This window comes from Panthera uncia, assembly GCF_023721935.1.
Source record: "Panthera uncia isolate 11264 chromosome A1 unlocalized genomic scaffold, Puncia_PCG_1.0 HiC_scaffold_17, whole genome shotgun sequence".
NCBI lineage: Eukaryota > Metazoa > Chordata > Mammalia > Carnivora > Felidae > Panthera > Panthera uncia.
Window position 1 is genome coordinate 127,907,701 of NW_026057577.1, and position 22,159 is coordinate 127,929,859.

General features: G+C 38.3%; 1 protein-coding gene across 4 annotated transcripts in view; it reads right to left on the reverse strand.

Moving 5' to 3' along the window:
* Positions 1-22,159, reverse strand: part of CDH6 (cadherin 6) — a 74,627-nt gene that overhangs the window by 40,297 nt on the left and 12,171 nt on the right. For all 4 annotated transcript variants that reach the window (XM_049648250.1, XM_049648249.1, XM_049648247.1 and 1 more), the window contains one exon: positions 11,627-11,983. In XM_049648250.1, the coding sequence (XP_049504207.1) occupies positions 11,627-11,854 (228 nt within the window). In that variant the 5' untranslated portion in view covers positions 11,855-11,983. The remainder of the gene's footprint in view (positions 1-11,626; positions 11,984-22,159) is intronic.

Sequence of the window (22,159 nt, forward strand, 5' to 3'; positions counted from 1 at the left end):
CTTTCTTTCTTTCTTTCTTTCTTTCTTTCTTTCTTTCTTTCTTTCTTTCTTCTTCTTGCTTTAAGGAAACAATGAAGCAATCAAGAAAGAGAAATGTGTACTGTCTGGATGGCCACACTGGGGAAACTGTTTCACGGTTAGTGCTGTGCTCATAGAGCTCCAACTCCTAAGCATTTATGTGATTGTTTTATTTGCCTACATGTCTGAAATACTTTCTGCTACCCCAGTATCTTCATAATGTATAAGGGAAGAGTATTAGTCTCAATCACATCAAAAAGGCTGGACTCCAGCCCCAGCTTTGGCACTCTGCTGATAGTGACACTGGTCTCTTAAACCCTCTGGGACTGTTTTGTCATACCCAAAAGGATTTAATCCTGCCTAACTGGAAATGTGCTTATGCGGTCATTCAAAGGGTGCTCGTATGCTGAAGCACTTCATAAACCATAGCACCTGCTAAAAAAATAAGAAAACATTATCATTGCTCTTTCTCTCATTACAAATTTTCTGCCTGCCAAGGAGTGATTTCTTTGTGTTGTGTCTTCTATTCTGTCTTTCCCCTTTCTTTAGAAATTACTTGATGGTTTGCCATCATAGTAAGGTTCCAACTACTGCATTATCATTTTAAAACTCAAGAAAGTGATGTGTAGACTGTTGAAAGGGAGATAAAATGGAATATAATACTACCACTCAAATTGGCCAAGTCACTTAATTTTCTTGATTTGGTTTTAAAACTGTTTTCCTTTAAGAAGCGGGTGGATAGGTGATCACCAAAATCATAGCCTTTGCACAAGTTAAATAGCTCCTCCCTTTTTATTCTTTTTACATAATACGCATAGTTGGGAAGCTGGACAGAACACTCAAGATACAAATCAACTCGTTACAAGGAGAATTTTTTTCTTTTCTTTTTACTGTATCCATATAAGAAGGTGGATGCTGAACCTAATCATTTCACAGTATATGTAAATCAAACCATCATGCCTTACACCTGAAACTTAGTGATGTACGTCAATTATTTCAGTAGAAGTGGAGAAAAAAAGATACACTAGGGTAGGAAGGTAATTTTTTTTAATGTTTATTTATGTTTGAGAGAGAGAGGGAGTGTGAGAGCGAGCAGGGGAGGGACAAAGAAAGAGGGAGACACAGAATCCGAAACAGGCTCCAGGCTCCAAGCTGTCCGCACAGAACCTGACATGGGGCTCAAACTCGCAAACTGTGAGATCATGACCTGAGCCGAAGTCAGACGCTTAACTGACTGAGCCACCCAGGCGCCCCTAGGGAGGTAATTTTTTATAGTCCATTCTGCTTTACTTGATTTCTAAAGGGAAAGTTTGCTTTCCAGAGGGTATTTACCCTAAGTGGGGGGGAGAGAGAGGCAAGAAGCCTTAGGCTATAGATTAAGTAAGGAAATGAGCCAGAATCTTACGCTTCACAATTTGTGGAAAGAAAATAATAAAACATGCTAAAATTTTGCATAACTCTATGTAAAAGCAGACTTTTTTTTTGCATCTTCTCTTTCCTGTTTCTCTTCTGAATTATACTCATATAAATAGTAGAAAGAGTTAAGATGAGATTACTTTCCAGAAATGATTGTTTTTCCTCCAAGAACTCAAAATATGTTGATTAGGAGAATGTATAGTTGGTAAAAAAAAAAAAAAATTAGTCATTATATAGAATTTTTCTCTCCCTGTATTTTCACATTTTTTCTCCATAGTTGATTTTTATGTGAATTGTTGCAATCAACATTTTCAGGTCTTAAATGACTTCTTTTTTACCAGGCACTTGAATTGTCTGCACAATGTAGTTTCCTAGGAATTTTAAGAAAAATGTGCTTTCTATTGGTCAACTCTTGCTTTTCCCCATTCTGTTTCAAACTTTCTTCTACTGAGACCCTAAATGATGTCTGGTTTTCATTTGTAAAGGTCTTAAAAGAACCAACTTTTATGCTATATTATTATTTGCTGTATCTTCCCTTTTTATCTTTCTTGTTTATGCACATACAACTGTGTTGTCTTCAGTTTCTCTGGCTTGCACTAAGGTACCTTGAACTTTTTTCCTATTATATCATAAAATATTTGTGTCATTTTGATGTGAAATTTCCAGAGGTAGCTTCCATGGAAAGACATACTAAATTTGGTTTATATGTTTACTACCTAATATATCCTTGAACTTTAAAGACTTTAGATTTTCAGTTGTCAACCCAATGACAGAAAGCACTATCAGTGATATCCATATCAAACCATGCACACCTATAAACTGGGAAACACTTTTAAATTACATGGCAAGTTTTTATCTCTTCCGTCATTGCAGCTTAATTCAAGTAATATTTGTCTGTTTCTATGGTGCAAATCTGTCCCAGGCACTTTTAAGGACACAAAGATGAATAAAACATGTAGGCTAGGGTCTTGCAGATTTTACCAAGATACAAGTACGTGAAGATTTAAATTAAATATCTAAAGTACTAATTGAAAGAGGAGTCCTGGGACTCAATATAAAACACTACTCAATATACTGAAGGTCAAAGTTGAACTTTAAACAAAGAATTAATTATTTTGCTCTTAAAAAGGTGAAGCATTCAGGGTAAGAAATTAAATCAAGAGTGATGTTTCCCTCAGTAAAACTTTGGTTCAATACTATAAGGAGATTATGATATTAACTCCAACCTAACAACTTAATTATGACTACCAACTTAAAACTTGAGCATTCTTTAAGTGCAGTAGTCATTTTTTGCATTGCTGGATGCATTAAAGTTTGTATTGGAAAAAATAACGACACCCGATCAGAGTCTTAACATTTCGCAGCAATTTAAATAATATTAACTCCAAATTGTGGTGTAAAGTGATGATGTTTTCAAATGAAATAATAAATCGCCTTAATAGGAGGGTCTACAGAAGTTACCAGGATCGTCAAATAACGGGACTTGTAGTGCACATTTTATTTTTAGTTTGGTTGGGATAATAAAGAAGACTTCGTATTTTTATGTATGCGTAGTTCTCTGAACTGTTGGTGATGAGTCATTTCTGCAGCTGCCTTAGCTGCTTGGCACCATCTCCTGGCCCATAATACTTGACTTCACAGAAGGAGACTGCACATTAGCGGGATAATCCCCTGGGCACCTTTGGTTCTTCCTTTTCTTCACTGTTCCTGTTCTTTGAAGGCTCACTGGATTGCAGCGTGCCTTCCTTCTTCCATGGTCTTCCCTTTGTGAGTAGGATGTGCCAGACCCCGTTCTAAGCCCTTTCTGTGTATTAATTTATTTAATCCTCACCTCAATAACTTTCTTACTCCTTCATGTAACAGTTGAAGAAATGGGGGACAGGGAGGTTAAATAACTTGCCCTGTATTACCCAGGTGGTCACCGTGGAGCTGGGGCTCAGACACAGGCAGCCTCCTTTGCTATTAACTTTACACTCTCTAGTGCATAATTGTTGAATGAATGAAAAGCATTTCTCTCCAAATCTATTCAAAAATGTCAAAGCCGAGATAACTTCTTCAATTGCCTTCTTAACTCCAATCTCTGTTCCCTCTAGTCAGCATTAAATCCCACATGCAGAGTGATATTTCAGGCTTTTTGTTATGCCCCCATCACTGCCCTCAGGTCTTCTAAAACATACTAATTCACCTAAAATATTTATTCATATATTTCACACATGTATACATTTTAATCTTCTAAAATGCCTCTTTGTGTGTGTGTGTGTTTGTGTGTGTGTGTGTGTGTGTATTCTTTGTGAATGGAAAGCTGGAAGCAATTATAACTATATTCCTGGTGAAATATTTTGGCATGCTGCTTTTCTTTTTATTTCACATCACATAATTTCAAATTTGATTCCTCACATTGACCTTTGAGAGTATCTATTCCTTCTACTTATTTATCAGTAATAGCAATAAGAAAAAAACCTCTTTGTCTTATGGGGAATTCTGTACTTTCTTTCAACCTCCTCTTTAATTCCAGACAGAAAGCTAGGTTTGCAAAGAATATTGATATATTTTAGCCTACTTATGAGGATTGTATTATGTTGTCATTTTAATAATTGACAACGTAAAAGCTTATAGGAAAGTGGAATTTGCTAGTAGTGGCCAAATCTATACACAAAGAGATGCCTTCTTGAGATTCCAATGACACATTAACATCCATACATAATCTCTAAATTTCATGAAGGTTATCAAAGGCAGAACCCCTGTCAAAAACTTGTTTATTTTTGATAAAAGAGACAACATAAGGAAGGCATCTTTTAATTTTGACAAGAGATGGAAGGCCTTCTAAAAGTTAAACTTATAATTCTGCTTACAATATATATGTCCTTGGCTTCTCATATTTAAATGAATGTGCCAGTTCTGTCATTCAAATCAATAGAAATGAAAAAAAATCAGTGGTTTAAGTATCTTTTTACTGTTGATTACCAATAAGTCAAGAATATTTATCTGATTTTTGGAATAAAATTCAGTCAAAATGATAATTAAGGATTTTGATTTGAAAAGAAATGTAAACTGCGGTGTTGGCGTTTTGCATATTCATATTTCCATCTGCTATGGTGGACCGATAATATGACAAAAAACAAAGAATTCTGCTGCAAATCAAGTGTTTATATTGTTTAATAATAGTACAAACAAGTAAGGTAATGAGTAAACAAATACTTAGCCATGTCTATAATATAGATTGGAGGGGATTTGTTATAATGAACATGTAGCATCTCTATAACCTTCTAACAACCTCTAGATCTGTTCGACTTGTGGAGTGTGGAGGTAAAATAGCTCAGTGGGAACAAAAAGGACCTGAATCCTTAACTCTCTTGTATTCACCTTGATCCCTCCATTTCGTTCAACAAATTGAATTGCCAGCAGGAGGACACAGGATTCCACAGACATAATGACGTGGAAGTTGGAGGATTTGGGATTGGGTCCTTCTTTGCCTTTCTATATTTTACTCTGCTTGCGTGAGCCAGGCAATTGAACAGTTGCCTTTGGGTTTATGACCAAGGTCAGACATTCTAACTGTGCTGTTCTCCACACGAGGGACTGTGTGGAGAGTTTAAGATTCAGAAAGAGAACTGCTGTTACACAGGACATCTTAGCATCAAATAGCAAATTGAAGCTTTTGTCATTAAGAAAGGGAAATCAGTTGGTGACAGGGAAACACAATGAGGATTACTGCCAATATTGGCAGTTGGGAAGTTACTTTTGAAACATTTTTAAAAAGTACATTCAACCAGCGAGTGCACGGTCTCTTAAATACACTAACCAATTGAAATATAAAAATGTTAAATGGCTGAACATTAAATTTAAATGATGAAGAAGAAAGATGTGCCCAAGGCACTTGTCCTGACTCAGGGAGAAAAGATTATTGCAGGTCATTGAACCAGAATAGAAGTTTAGAGAAGGTTATCAAGGGAAATAAAAAGAAAAGACACATTTTCATCACAATGACCAAAAAGACTGCTAATTGCATATCTAATTTTAAAATGCTCACATGTAACTATTTTGAATATCACTGATGTATTCTGAAAATTAAAATCAAGGAAAAGTAAAAGCATTGTGCATTATAATAATGCAAACATATTTGTGTAGCTCTTTGAAACTAGTCTTAACATTTTTTTTTCCTCTCTACCCTTGGGTTTCACACAGCAGGTTCTCAGCAGATATTTGTGGTATTGAGCCAGACGCAATCACCGAATGCCAAAGCGTGTTCTGGGAATGTTTTCTCATTTGCGCCTTGCAATGGCTCTGTGAAGTAGTGGATGTACAGGGGAAGGAAAATAACTGAGCTGTTACGAGGTCAGACACACGCTGACCGCCAAGCCTAGCAGGCAAATACCTGAGTGCTCTGAGCCTTGGTTTACTCATCTGTAAGACAGGGATATAAATCGCATCTAGTCTGTAGGGTTGTTGTGAGCTTCCAAGGAGTTAATACATCTGAAGCAGTGAGCAGAGTGTCTGGAACAAAGTAAGGCTCAGTAAATGTTAGCTGTGACGATGCTTTAATCTGATGCTGCTGTTTCAAGCGGCAGTCGTTAAATGGCTTCTCTGAATCACCTGTCAAATTAGCGCGAGGAGGTTTCTGCTCTTCAATTTATGATCTTTTCAGAAAGAAATTGGAATACAAGAAAGCAATATTTTAATGATAGCATCTTTTAAATGGTCTTTCAGAATGAGTATAATATTGCTTCATGTTTACTGAATTTGGATCATGTAATTAGAGGAATAAATAATTGTTCATTCCTAATTTTAAAGGTGTATATGGCTGACACTTTTATTTTTATGGGCTGTTAAAACATTACTGTCTAATTATCCTGAGACTAGTGGCTTTGCTGAATTGGGTAGACATTAATTTTAAGGACTCAAGAGAAAGGCATGTTAGGAAGACCTGTACATTAGAACCTCAAATAGAACCCAAATTTTCATGGTGTTTAAAAAAGCACAGCATATCTATTTTTGGTGGGGGGAAACTCCACAAGAGAAAACCATCATCAACTTCCAAAAAGGTAACATCAGAAAATATCTATGAAAATACACAGCTTGTCAAGTTTCATAAAAAGAGATCTCCTGGTATGCTACTAAAAATAGAAGCTTCTAATGGAGCTTCATCTTATGTATACACTATGTGGAAGGAGAGGATAGAGAACACTGTGAAGAACAAAATGGAGGAGACAGGGAATGAAACACTGTTGTGCACTGTTTAATGATCAGGTGCAAATCTTTTGCCTAAAACTGTGCAAAGGTCTGAGCTTGAAATATATTCATCTTTGTATTAATAATTGGCCGCATCTTCAAAATCTAATCTATCTCTACTATGTTCTTCTTTTCTTATTGAACCTAATCTTAGACTATATGTGAATCATCACCAAGGAATTGCTACATTATATAAAGCTGGCAGGAGGGGTGTGGGGTTTTCTGAAAATGTGGAATTACAATGTTTCCCCCTTATTTTTCTATTAAGTTTACATAAGCCAAAGATAACCCAGATGGATATCATATAAAAGCAAATACTCTTCCTGTTCCCCCTTGACATGAAAACATGTATCACTTTCCATTTTGCCAGCATTGGTGACATTTTCACTCTCCTGACTGTCCAGTCTTGAAATCTCTGTCTGAACTTCTGCCTTTCTCTCTTTTGGCTTCTGCATCTAATTAATTGGGAAGTCCTGCTAATTCTCCCTCTGAGGTATAAGCTCACACCTGCTGTTCCTTTAAGAGTGCTTCCAATATTATCACCTCCTTTAGAAAGCTCTACTGAGCCCCACGCCCAGTTGACCCCTCTCCTTCATAGTTCCATAGTACTTTCTAGAGGCCCATTTTATCACTGAACTTGCCACGTTTTGTTATAGTCATTGCCAGTGATAATGCTGCGAACTGAAGCAGTGGTTGTCAAATTCCGCCACATATTAGAATCATAAACAATTAAAAACCAACTCAGTCAGAATTTCGGGGTAGGTGAGACCCTGGCCAAGGCATTTTTAAAAGCAGCACTTTTCAAATGTTAATATGCATACAATTCACCGGGGATCTTGTTGAAATGTAGATTACGATTCAATAGATCTCAGGTGGGGCCCCAAGAGTCTGCATTTCTAACAAGCTCCCAGGTGACACTGATGGTGTTTATGCTAACTCTGCTACAAGCTGCCCCCAGATGGTCATGTATTTTAGAAAAGAAATCGTGTTCTTTATCTGTATCTGTATGTATATCTGTATCTTGAGCTCACAAACTCTTACCCAATACAGACAACATCTTCCCTCCCTGTTGCCCACACCTTCCACCACCATTTTTAGGTGAGTAGAGGTGTGGAGACTTTTCTCATAAATCAGAATCCAGATTGTCAATATTTCAGCTCTAATTGGCCTTCCCCACTTTTATTCCCAGTAAGTGCCTCTCTCCCTAGCCCGGCCGTGTCCATGCTTCTGCATTAATCTTACTGGCCACAGGACACAGTGAAATGCTGGGGAGCATTCAGACAGCTTAGAGGAGAGAGGTCCAAGTTTTGAATGTGATCTTATCTATTCACCTCATTGTTACCAGAGCCTCAGGATTCTGTCTTCTCTTGTGCTCATGTGACTCGCCCTCTTTTCTCCTTCCACACCCGACAGCCCTCTGCTCCCACCCATTCTCGCATTTCCCTCACTCACCGTCCTCACCGTTCTCACCGTTGTCCCTACAGACTTACCACAAAGTAATGGAAACAACGAACATGAATACAAATATAAACAGATGCTTGTAGAGTAAAAAACTCTTCTACTTTAAGTGCTACTTGCTCAGCTGCATTACTTTTTCTTCGTTAACACTTCTGTCCTTTACAAGTACAGACCAATCTTTTTCATTTCAGGCCCAGAGGATGGACTCTAAGTAATGTTATTTCATTAGGCTAATAGCAAGATTTAAGGTTCTATTGGCCTTTGTACACCTGTAAGTGCCAGCCTACCTACAGTCCAGTGCTGTCCACAGTGCATGCTGAGGCATCCTGGGGTGTAGCAGGGAACCCACTGTGGTGCCAGGAAGTATTTTAACATTTCGAGGGAAATACTAGCAACACTTGGGCTCTGTGAGTCTCCTTGTGAATTACTAGGCCAGAGAAGTTAACAGTTTCAACAGTAGGTGGTGCTCCATTCCTTTCGATGATGTCATATATTTATATTTTCCCATCGAACTTGTGATAATAAGAGCGTACAATGCAAAATCAATGTGGAAAAGGAACTGAGGGGCAGCGTCTGATCTTAGAAGTTGCACAGTGCCTGGGAGATGCCCACATGCTGTAAGTAACTGTGGTTATTTATGAATAAAATTAAAATATTGGTTTTTCTGCCGATTGCTGTGTATTTTTTTCAAATAACTACTTATTTGTTAGAACATAAATACCTGTTAAGTTGTTTGGCTCTATTTCTTGTGTCCTAAGGGCACTGTAAAAACAATTATCGAAATATCAAGGGCACTGCAAACCAAGAATGTTTTGGAACCTCTGCTATAGTTTAATCTTTTTTTTTTTTCTTTTTCCAAAAGTTTCTTGACCTTGTGGATCCAGATCATCACATCAGGTATGTGTTTTGTTCCATATCTATTTAAAAGTGGACCAGGGGCTCCTGGGTGGCTCCTCAGTTGGGCATCTGACTCTTGATTTCAGCTCAGGTCATGATCCCAGGGTTGTGGGATCCACACTGTCAGGCTCCACGCTGAGTGTGGAGCCTGCTTAAGATTCTCTCTTCTCCCTCTGCCCCTCCCCACTCTGTCTCTCTCTCAAAAAAAAAAAAAAATGTGTACCAACTTGTTGCCACAGAAGGAACAAACATTTTTTTCCCTTAAAAAATTATTTTGGCCTATTCTTAATTGTGATAAAAACACATTATACTCAAATCCTTTTGCCTGTTGATGAAGCATAACCCCAAAGATAGATTTGGGGAAATGCCCTATTTACAGTCTTAAACACATCTGATGCAGCAATGCTGGGAATCATGACAACTTCAATTATTGCCCTTGCTTCCCCCCCCCCCCAGTAGACATCTTCTTATATGTTATAACTTCAAGGAGGTGGGTGTGGGGTAGGGATGATGGTAAGGTAGGGAAATAGGTCTAGCTGCCAATAAAATACCTACATCCAACTCGTTAAGTTGAAGCTATGATTGGGAAGGGATTTTGCCTCCATCTTCTACCTTTTCCATCCATTGGGAGATCCCTTAATTACCTCATTTTACTTCTGCAATGATATAAAAATCAATATTTGTGCATTACAGATAGATTTAGTAGAGTGTTTATAACTGATCTGCTTGCCAGTAATAATACTGTCTTTATGCACCTACTATGTGCCAGCCACTAGTTCCTGTCTCATGTAAGTCCATGCGGCAGGCTTCACTGCCTGCATTTTCCAGATGAAGAAACTAAAGCCCGGGAAGGTTAATAACCTGCTTTGGCCACACATGTGGCAGTGCAGCCATGCAGCCTCAGATCCACTTGGAGTCCACAGCTCGAAACTTTTCCCCGTGGCAATATTACCTCTCAGAATTCTCATGGTAAAATTGATTCCTACGTGGTTTTATCCATTTCTGTTTCCAGGATCCTGAAATATCCCAGCCTTTCTTTAAGAACATGAGGTATTTTTGATATAAAATGGCCTCACAATTTTAGAAGAAAAAAGCATAAAGGAAAAAGGGGGGATCAGTTATTAAGAAATTTTAATCTTCTATGACAATAATGTTATTTGTATTGCAGAAAGTGCTTTAAAGGTGGTAAGATTATTATTATTATTTACAACCATTACTCTGTTAATATAGTGCTAGTCAAATTTCACAAGGAAATGGAGAGAAGTACAAATAAGTGGACTGTCTTTTTTCAGCAGTCACACAGCGTGTGAGTTTCACATCAAATTCAAGGCTAAACCCTTGGGGATCTGTGTTGATGTTCACCCCTCCACTGAATACTTCCTCTTCTACTTTATTCCACATTAATAATTCATTCATTGGAACAATGCCTGGTTACCTCAGCCCAAGCCATGGATGGCTTTCCTTCATTTATAATGGTAAATACTTAAAGAGAATATTTGCACACTGTTATTTAGGGGATATTTGATAACAGATTGAAATGTGAATGCGGAGCCCTTGGAATCTGCAAAATTTATGCTGTTTGCATGATATCCTAATATGATTGTTTCAAAATCATAGCTGTAATCATAAACAAAGACATTTTATCATTTCTGTTATGTTCATTCTCTGTTCATATAAAGGATATGTGACAATTATTTTTCTTATCAGTACCATATTATGAAACGCAGAAGCTACAAAATACAAATATGTGTCTATTTGTCCCCCCATCTCTGCCGCATGCAGATATTCTGCAACAAGAATGTAGCTGATGATAACATTTCAGTGAAACTCACGATGACAGTATAACTGAGCTGTTTCCCTGACTCAGCTCCAGTAACCTCCAAGGGCTATAATAAGTGATGCCCTCCTCACTCTACTTTCTAGAGTCAATAAAATGGTCAGATGATATTTGGAAATAGCACCTTTACATAACCATGTTTCTCTTTTGTGAACCTTGCCACAATTAAAGCACTATCTTTTGAAATGCCTGACTCTGGCCAGTTGAAACAAGACAAAACCAGCCATAGCAGCAACAATAACAGCGACCAAATCTAAGGCAATATGGTGGATTTTGCGGACAAAGGGCTCCATCTGGTCAGAGAATGGATGGCACTGTCGGGTGCAGTGTTAAGAAGTAGTTAATTTGAACCTGGCCAAAGGACTAACGCTCAGAATGTTTGCTTTCAGAATCAGAAAAAGGAACCTTCCTTCCCTTACAGCTTAATCGCTCTATTCCTGTTTTTAATACATCCTACTTTATAGAATAGCTGGACCACATTTTTCAAGCTAAAGTAAAAATTAAAGGATTTATGATAATCCTATGTGGATGGTTGTGGGCGTTTCGTTTTCAGCAGAAGCATTTCTTTCTTTGTTGCACTGCTAACATTTCTCAGCTTCTTGCTACAGTCTTCTTCCCGAAACTACTCAAGTGAAAAAAAAAAAGTCTCACCAGATAAGCAACAATTCTTACTGTATTGGGGGAATGGTTCACATCCTCCCCGTCTATTTATTAGGAGTAACTTCTTCAGGCTTTAAAACCAGAATGTCAAAGTGCCCAATGGAATCCTACCTTGCCCACATACTGATAATCGGATCCCGTGTATTCCTCCAGGAGAAAGAACTGATTCCACATCCAGCTTCTTTTCGAACGGTTCAGCTCATTTTTGCTGTTTCCAGAGAGCTCCAGGGCCCTTTTCTTTGCTGGGAAACCACTAGTCCTCTTAGATAACGGAGTTGAGAAAGTTGGGTAGGGCTGACCAACCCAAAAGAGTAGCAAGAAGTACCGGTAAGTTCTCATTCTGATGACACAGTCCAGTCTCTGGGCAGTGGGTGCCCTGCTCCTTCAAGTGTCTTTGTTCACTGCACTCTGTCCAGTGTCATCCCTCCTTTCTTCCTTAATGTTCTTTGCTTGGCTCTCAGAGGATGTCTGGAAAGAATAATAACATATCAAACATTTTTAGAGATGCTTAAAATTCAGTGTTAGAGCAAATAAGCTCTGGAGAGAGAGGGCGGAAATTTCAATAGCAAAACAACAAAAATAAGTTGGCTATCAATTTTGAAATGAGGAAAATGTTCTTTCAGATATGCTAAATGGAAGGCATGTGCCGAGTAGGAAGCTGCTGTTTTCCTTTCTCCTTTTCTAGCGCTTAAAAATCCTATTTTAAGTAATAGCATTGCTGTAGGTCAACATGCCAGAGTGGATTATTTCACTACTCTCTTTTCCTCGCTAGTATGTGGGCTGAGATCTGGTTAGGAGAAACGAGTTTGTGTTTCTGATTCCATTTGCATATATATCCTCATGAACAAGTCTGAGGCAAAGAATATCACAGACAGTTTCAATTCAGCTGAAAGTGGATACTGTTGAATTTTCACTAAAATGTACTGAGTACCTGTGATGTGTCTGCATAAGTCAAGGCAGAGTCTGCTCTTCAGACTCTTGGCTCCAGCCATGGGTTGTGGTAGACTGGCCTGGGTCAAGGAAGGTTGGAAAAGACCACACATCTTCTTTTCAAAATGCATACTAGCACATTGAAGTTTCTGGAGTGAAATTTTGCAACAGCGATGCCAGCCTACATTTAATAAAGGATTTCTCAGACTTGACCAGGAAGCTGTTTTTCCTCATACGACCTAATAACATTATAGGATAATGTTTCAGAATTTGTATATAATAGAATGTAGGAATTAAATGAGCAATTCTATTTAAATTTCTTTAGGAAATCCTGGGTTTTCATCTCTAAATTTTACATATATCATAAGCAATCAAGCCTATATATATAAATTGGTCACAATGCCTATGTAATTTTAACAGGTGCATCAGGTATATCTCAATATCACAGTGAGAGTTGTCGGCTACAGGATCTCCAGAAAAGTCAGCTATTATACTTGTGAGTAATAATTTTCCAGGACAAATATTAACTTTCAAGAACGTAACCTCACATTAAAAAAAATCCTTGGGCCAGATTGCCTGGCAAAGATGTTACAAAGTGGTTTATATTTCATGTAATTAAAATAATACATGCCCATATCTCCATCCTAAACTTTTCCGTATTTCTCGAAAAAGAATCTAACAAATGACTCTTTCATTGTACTGTTTGAGATGGGAAAATTTCTTAAATTATACTAACCAAACATATGCAGCGCTTTGTAATGTAGAACATAGCAGTAATTAAACTGGTTCATTCACGAAAGAAATACAGATAAAGAAACACGTTTTAGGTAATAAGAACAGAATTTTCTCTGTGTCTCCTATTATTGTAACAGGTAAATTTATAGATGACCAGTGTTTTGATTTTTTTTTTTTTTACCCCAGCAATGAGTAATTATAGCCACCAAACACATGGTTTAGTGGAAAGCTTTCTATTGGAATATAAGTGAGATATTTTATAGTGTTCAGCATTTTTAAACCTTTATTCCATTACTATGCATCTTCTTGACAGCAGGCTGGGGAAGTTGAAAATTCCACAGGTGAGTGAATTAATACTGTGACAATTAGTCATGCTGGAAAAATGCCAGGCAATCGTATACTTGTCATTATGTGGCCTTGGTACAGGTGTGGAATAACTGATGCTCGGTTAGGTAATGACGATTCTGTTCTTCTCGCGGATAGTATATAAAGGGGATTGAGGGAGCATATGGAGAAAAGCCCTCTAAAGACATCTATTCATTTTTAGCAGGAGAGATTACACTGAGGTTGATTCAGTGGAAATTGCATTTTTCTTAATTTCTCATATTCTCCATTATTTGCATAGACAAATCCTGCAGTGAAGAATTACACGTCTGTTGCTGCACTCAGTGTGTGCCCCATGGTGCTGGCAGGAAAGAGGGATACAGAGAATGGAGGTGTCAGCTGTTTAAAAGGCAGACTCCTAAAGGCCATTTTAAAGAAAAATCGATCCCTGTGGGTGTTGTGTGGAAACTCTACAAGCTGTTGCCACTTGAATATTAAATATTAGTTCTTTTTAATATCACAGATACCAAAATGTCAAGTATTTTTCTTTCTTTTTTTTTTTTTTTTTTTTTTTTTTTTTTTTTTTTTTTTTTTTTTTTGCTTAGTTGGTAATGAGCTTTTAAAGTGATGCAAATTTAAGCAGTGTTTGCAAGTATGCTAGAACATCTAGTTTTGCTATAACCCAGCTCTTTTTGTATCAACTTGGCAGGGTGTGCCCTTGTTAAAAACTCAATATGCAAAATTACTAAAATTACTATGATCCGCTCATATTTAGTGTTAGCTTTTTAGAGGGATAGACTTCTGTGTGAAATTCATAGTTTAAAAAAACTCCAACAAACTGAACTGTTGAATATATAACTTAGCATTCTCATTTAATACTTTGTAATAGGCAAGATTGCATGGTGGTTAAGATTATCAATGCTGGAGCCAGATTGCCTGGGTTTAAATCCAGACCCTGTCCATTAGTTGCTGTGAACTTGGGAAAATGCTTAATCTCATCTGTACCTTAGTTTCTTCTTTGTAGATGGGGATAATTACAGTAACTACCTCATAGTGTGTTGTAAGGATTAAGTCATTCCATGCAAAGCACTTCTAACAGCGCATGGCGCTTAATAAGGTCTTAATAAGTATCAACTGCTATTATTATTATTACTGTTGTTATTACTATTGTTATTGTTACCATGATGCATTGCATATTAAGAATCCATCTATAGCACACTGCAAAAGTCTGCAAAAGATAGCATGGTTCCCTCTTATGCTTGAATATTTTTTAATTTTTCTAGAAGCACTTCCGAGCAAGTCAAATTCTTTTTTTTTAGTCAAATTATTTTAAAATTAAAAAAACAGAACGTCTTTAAAAATCAAAAGCACACCATTTGCTAATCATTTTCCTCTGTGTAGACTTCAATTCAGGATTTCATAGTAATAGTATAAAAACAGAGAGGGTGGGAGCTTTATGCCCACTGACTGCATGAAGAATGTGGGCAAAAAGGAAAGTTCACTGGAGGATGGACTCATTCATGGAATCTGTGCTTTTTTTCCCCCTTTCCATTAAAATTTTTTTTAATGTTCATTTTTGAGAGAGACAGAGAGAGCACCTAAGTCTGACGCTCAACCAACTGAGCCATCCAGGTGCCCTTCCTTTCCATTTTGTTGTGTTAAGGTTTTGAAAGTCATCTTTATTCAGGTGGAAAAAATCAGAACCCAGTTTCAACGTAGTAATTTTGCCCTTGTAAAAATGATACCGGACAAACATGTCTTTGTGTAATTTATGTGCTATTTTTATTCTAACGTTATACTGGATAAGAATATGATAAAGTTTAAATGAGTGATATGTATATATTTTAGATTTTACTTAATTAAAAAATATGAAATAAAAACATATTCCAAGCATACTCTTAGATTCAAAAAACAGGATTCTTAGGATGCGGAATTGCCATAGGTCAAGGAGGGAAAAGCCCAGTGTAGCACAACTTTGAGAAATATGGGAAAGTTGCTGACTTGTAAGCAGTCAAAATACAGGAGTACCACATGGCAAGTAGTAATCAGCTATGCAGGCTCATTTTGTAGATGTCAAGAAGTAAACCAAAAAGATAAAGAGTTAGGGCATGCATAGACACTGAATTTTAAAATAGGAGGCAGGCATGGTATTCAGTCAGGAAAGAATCAGAAGGTTAGAGCGCGAGAGAGCAAACAATGCAAAACAACGTAGAGGTTGTACCTTTTTGCCCCCATCCCCTCATGGCACTAAGAGCAAATCAGTTAGAAATATCAAAAACTCTATAAAAACAAGACTTGAGCTGCCTAATTGCAGCTTAATGGCAGCTTAGCAATGGACTTAAAAGATTACTTGATAGACTGCGTCTCTACTTTTTATTTTCTTTTTGCTGGGATCTGGGTTTTTTGGGGGGATTTTCTGTTTCTTATAGGCCATCATTTGTACGCTCTGAAATGTGATATGTGAAAGTGGTTGATCCGGAAAAATAGTTTGAGTCATTGCAGAAGCCCTTTCTTAGCGATGTGTAGAAGGTAATTAAGATGTTTATGGATAGGGGCACCTGGGTGGCTCAGTCAGTGGCCTGTCTGACTCTTGATTTTGGCTCAAGTCATGATCCCAGGGTTGTGCGATCGAGCTTCACGTCTGGCTCCATGCTGAGCATGGAACCTGCTTAAGATTCTCTCTTTCTCTCTCTCTCTCTCTCTCTCTCTCTCTCTCTCTCAACCTCCCTCCCTTCCTCCCTCCCTCCCTCCATCTCTCTCTCTCCCTCCCTCTGTCCCTCTCCCTGCTTTCTCTCTCAAAGATAAAAAAAAATTAAAAAAAGATGTTTATGGATAGTGGGGCAAGGCCCACACAGCATTGATAATTGCATATGTTGTAACTTAATTTGCCTGGCAGCCAGTATGCATATACATTCAATCTTCATGCGAGTACGTAGCCAAGTCCAGCTTTTATTTAATGAAAGCCATTTAGGAGGAGCCTGGAACTCATTAATTCATGAGCTACCAGTTTAGAATATGTGATAATTAATGCACAAGCTCGGCTAAAGTTTTCCTTTGATTTGCAAAACCTTTTTCCCTAGATTATTGGAAATTAATAATGTAAAAATATTTCATAGGGATATATAGAATGAGAAGATAAACTACAGTGTCTTCAAGTTCCCTAGAGTCCTTTGGAATCACCTTCTATTTGCAAATCATTAATATGCTAATTAAAAACTTCTCTATTGATTGAATTGCTTCTCTGGTGACTTATGTTTGATAACAGTCTGAATGTCTCAACTGTGTTATCTGGTTTTGAGATACTGATTTTATTATGCTATTTACAAACAAATAAGTAAATATTAAACAGGTTTAAAAGCAATATAATTACTTTAAAGTTTTAGAATTCAGACTCAGCATACATTTGTTCTATTATTGTTGATTAATTCTAATCAGTGCAATATTACTATAATGCTACCTAGGCTTACAAATTAAACCAAGCACGTTCATTCTTTGGTATGCAGAGCCTTAACCTGGGCACTAAAAACATAGGAAGCATTTAAAAAAACAACATTCTTAATATACTTTAACCATTTACCATAGTGAGAGAATATTTTAAAATCTGGTAGGAAACCGTTTCTTTGTTTTTTTTTTAAATTTTTTTTTAACGTTTTTTTATTTATTTTTGAGACAGAGAGAGACAGAGCATGAACGGGGGAGGGGCAGAGAGAGAGGGAGACACAGAATCGGAAGCAGGCTCCAGGCTCTGAGCCATCAGCCCAGAGCCCGACGCGGGGCTTGAACTCACTGACCGTGAGATCGTGACCTGAGCTGAAGTCGGAGCTTAACCGACTGAGCCACCCAGGCGCCCCGGAAACCGTTTCTTTGAATAAATAGTGTTGCATATAAATGCTGTAGCATGGTATTTTGCATTGATGCTGCTTACAAAAAACACTTCTGAAAATATTGTCTATACATGAGTCATCCTAACCCATTGGCAGAACCCATTAGCAATGCTTTGGCATATGTATTATAAATCCCTCACTAAGTTCTGGTACATTTTCTCACCTTAGATCATTAATGAAGTAGAAAACAACTGGTTATTTACAACTACTTAACATTTCTCCTGACTCTATTGTATTCCAACTCTGAGCCTGAAATTGCTCTAGTCCCACAAAGCCTTTGGGTGCAGTGGGGGTGAAGATGGTATTTACTCCATTAAAACCTAGCAAATTTAAGAAACAGAACTGTGATATCAGGATAAACCAAACAGAGGGCAGCCAAAGGTACCCGTGCCTTTCTTCAAGTAAATCTTTAAAAACATCCATGTTCTTTATTCTGAGAGAGGAGCTTTACAACCAATTAAGTTTTTTCAAGATCAATTATCCACTCTCCCAAGAAACTTTGTTTTGAATAAGTTGCCTCCTGCTGTGCATAAAAAGTCTACAGTACATGGCTGATCCTCTAGAAGTGGTGGCATAAGGATAGAACCAATTTAAAATTTTTGGTAGAGATTTCACATGAAGTCTTCATTTCTAAACTTCCATTTCATTTTTCTGTAAATGTCAAAGTCACTGTTGAGTAAAATTGGTTCTGTTTCATGTGTGTAATGAACTCCAGTGAAATGTGTCAAACAGCTTTGGCACCTCTCATCACGTAGCATTTCTCTTGTGCCAATGAATCATCATGGCAACAGCCATCAAATGATGCCTGTTTTTTTTTGTAAATGTTTATATTTGTTGATAATATGCCAATCTGTTTGCAAACTGATGTATTTCCAGATGAAGCTATTTTAACAGTATTACCCTCGTTCTAAAATCACATTCCACACATTGCATTAATGAAGATAAAATCAAATGTGTTACAGCACATAAAATGGTGTTTCATGTGTAGTTGAGGCTCAAGGAATATTTGTTGATGTGAAATACTCATTTGGGACAAGAAACCCCCAAAAGCACGAGTCAGAGGATAAAGACGAAGTTCTTTTTCCACATGGGGAAAGAATTCCAACCTATTTTATCATGAGAGAAAGTTATCAGGGTATGGTTAGGAACGGACTCTGGCACACCACACATCTGGATTAGAAGCTCAGCCCTACTCAACACTGGCTGGGGATCAACACGTGTCTCAATTTCTTTAACTATAACATGGGACAATTTTAACAGTACCTACCCCATAGGATGCCTGTGAGGATAAAATGAATGAATTCATGTGAGGTGTTAACAGTAAGATGGCCATAATTACCTAAGCTGTGAAAAAAAAAATCTCAGCAGAGGACACACATAGGCTATACCAGGAGCAGAGTTTTGCCTCTTGTGTATTTCTTGTTTGCAATTGAACAGTTAAACCAAAATCAGCCACCAATCTTTAAAGATCAGTGCATGCTCATTTCTGGATTAAGTTGAGATCAGGAGTTCTGGTGACATTTTTATTTCTGGAGTGGACGGAGCTCCCTTCCCAAGCATGGCAGGTGCTTTCCCACCAATCCTTAATGACGCTGTTCAATTGCTTGTTTCATTCCTTTATGCATGTTGCCTGGCTCCTGAGGGTGTCTGGGCTTGTAGATGTTGTCTTTTCCCAAAAGATTTACTCAGGCAAACAAAGGAAAAGAGAAAGCATTTTACACCTTTAATTAGATATTCATAGCATGAATTTTAAACAACTTCTGTAGCAAACTATATGTCTAGGTTGCAGAAATGTATGAAAGACTTGATTTCATATTACTCCTTGCTTGTAAGTTAGGCTCTTTGGGAGCTACATTAATTCTTCTGGATGCATAGCCATTTAAGACAATGAAGCTTGAATAAGACTGCAAGATGTCAAAACCCACTTGTACATTAGTGTGAATGATTTCAATGAGTTTGCTCTTCTTTTTCAATAGCTCAATGAGAGGGCAGGCTGAGAGTATTGGCTGGGAGCTGGGGCCGGCTGGAGACAAGGGTTTCTTAGTAGGTGTAAGGAGTTCAGGGCAGATTTAAATTTATTGAATTGTAAAAGCAGGAGTCACATGGTTGGGTTTATCATTAAGTCGTTACGAAACTTGGCACATCACAGATGATTCTAAAGGCTCATACTGCTGCAAAGTGTCATGAGGAGTGGAGATGTATTTAATTTTTCCTGATATTATATCTAAGCCTTTCATCAATTACATGAAGTCTAATAAGTAGTAATACTAGTTAAATCTGCTGTGTTCCATCCCTGACCTTATTATGTGAAGGTACTATGCTACAATAGACATGTTTTAATTTAGCCCTCATGCCCATTCTGTGAGGTGGATAATCTTATAATTTCTGCTGATGAGAAACTAAAGCTTGGAGAAGTTGAGTAACTTGTCCAAAGTGATGCCATGGGTGTGTAATAAAGCCAGATCCTGACCTTGGCACCAGAGTCCTTGCTCTGAACACACCTTGAGGAGTCACAGCTCATGATAAGTGCTCAGTATGGTTGTGACTTTAGAATGGAGTCTTCATGACTTCCCTAAAATTGTAACAGCCATACAGGTTCCTAGAGGTAAAAATAGTCATCACTAAGTACATAAGCTAAATAAGAACAGCAAAGGTTTGCTCTGTGCCAGGTAATGGAATAAATGCTCTATAAACATGTAAGTCTTTTTTTTAATGTTTATTTATTTTTGAGAGAGAGAGACACAGAGAGAGAGAGAGAGATGGAGTGTGAGCGGGGGAGGTGCAGAGACAGAGACAGACACAGAATCTGAAGCAGGCTCCAGGCTCTGAGCTGTCAGCGCAGAGCCTGACACAGGGATCAAACTCACGGACTGCAAGATCATGACCTGGGCCAGAGTTGGATGCTCAACCGACTGAGCCACCCAGGTGCCCCTAAAGATGTAATTCTTTAAAAACATTTTTTTTTAAATTTTTTTTTAACGTTTATTTATTTTTGAGACAGAGAGAGACAGAGCATGAATGGGGGAGGGGCAGAGAGAGAGGGAGACACAGAATTGGAAGCAGGCTCCAGGCTCCGAGCCATCAGCCCAGAGCCCGACGCGGGGCTCGAACTCACAGACCGCGAGATCGTGACCTGAGCTGAAGTCGGACGCCCAACCGACTGAGCCACCCAGGCGCCCCAAGATGTAATTCTTAAACAAGAATCCTTTGAGATGGAGACTATCATCCTTACCCTCTGCTTCAGAGATGAGAAACACAGGTTTCGAGGGACTGGATCCTTTGCCCAAGGATGCACAGCCAGTGGTTGGCAGAAGCTGGCTAAAACCCAGCTAATCTAGAGGCTCCTTCTTAACTATAACATTCATTGTCTCATTTGTAGTTTGCTCATGGAGACAGCATCTAGGTTTTACTTACCCTCATTTCAGACAAAATTTGAACAAATTTATCACCAGGTTTCTAAATCCCCAGCAAATTAAAGAGATTGGTCTAAGGAGCGCTGGAGGCTGGAGTACCAATTTTAGTAGGAGGCGATGGCTGAGGGGGGCAGAGAGAATGGCTACAAATGGCCAGCAGAAGAACTAAAGACAAAGGATGGAGTCAGGGGCTGGTCTGGGGAAGTAGTGATGCTCTGTGTTCCTATGCCAAGAACAGTGCCTGTGCAGAGTGACAGCGGATAAGCATTTGTAAAATAAGTGTGTGTATGGATGAATGCACAGGCGACTGAGTGTAAGAATGACTCAGTGCCTGAATTAATGACAGGATGACTCATGGGCGTGAGGATGAACATATGAATTCTTAGCAGCACTTGAGGGTACTATGATGTTGCAAATCTAGCAATGAATATTCATAACGATGACCTGGAATCATTAAGAAAAGGTCCAAGTCTCTTGAATGCTGGAGAAGTCATGGATATGTACAATAAATCTAAGTACGACGACTATCAAAAGTTGTTGTGGTGGTGTTTAGGAGAGCTGGGTTTTAGGTCCCACTTTGTTTCTGTCTTTCTCTTCCCATTTCATCTCAGACAAGCTTCTCTATCTCTCTGAGCTTATGTATGAAATTAGGGCTGGAGTGCTATTACCAGGGAGAGCATAGCATCGTGGTTGGAAGCACAATCCAGCCAGTTCACCCATTTGTATCCCAGCATCAATACTCATTAGTCTTGAGGAGTTGTCAAGTGGCTTGACATGATGTGCTTCAGTTTTCTCATCTTCAGATTGGGAATAGTAAACTTTGGGGTCTTGGTGGAGGGACTTGATAAATAAAACCTGGTTTCTCTTTCAAAGAAATTTCCAAAGAAATTAAGAAATAAAATGAAGAAGTGTGGGGCAGCTGGGTGGCTCAGTCAGTTAAGCGTCAGATTCAGACTCTTTAAAAAAATTATTTATTTATTTTTGAGAGAGACAGAGACAGAGAGTGCATGTGTGTGGGAGGGGGTCGGCGGGGAGGAAAGGGGCAGAGAGAAAGGATCCCAAGCAGGCTCTACACTGTCAGCGCAGTCTGATGCAAATCTTGAACTCACAAACTATGAGATCATGACCTGAGCCAAAATTAAGAGTTTGCTTAACAAACTGAGCCACCCAGGCGCCCCTAAGCATCAGACTCTTAGTTTCCCCTAAGGCCATGACTTTATGTTTCATGCGATGGAGCCCCTTGTTGGGTTCTCTTCTGCCCCCCCAGCATGGAGCCTGCTTTGGATTCTCTCTCTGCCCTTCCCCTGCCTGCAGTCGCTCTCAAAATAAATGAACCTTGAAACAAAGAAGTGTTAGAA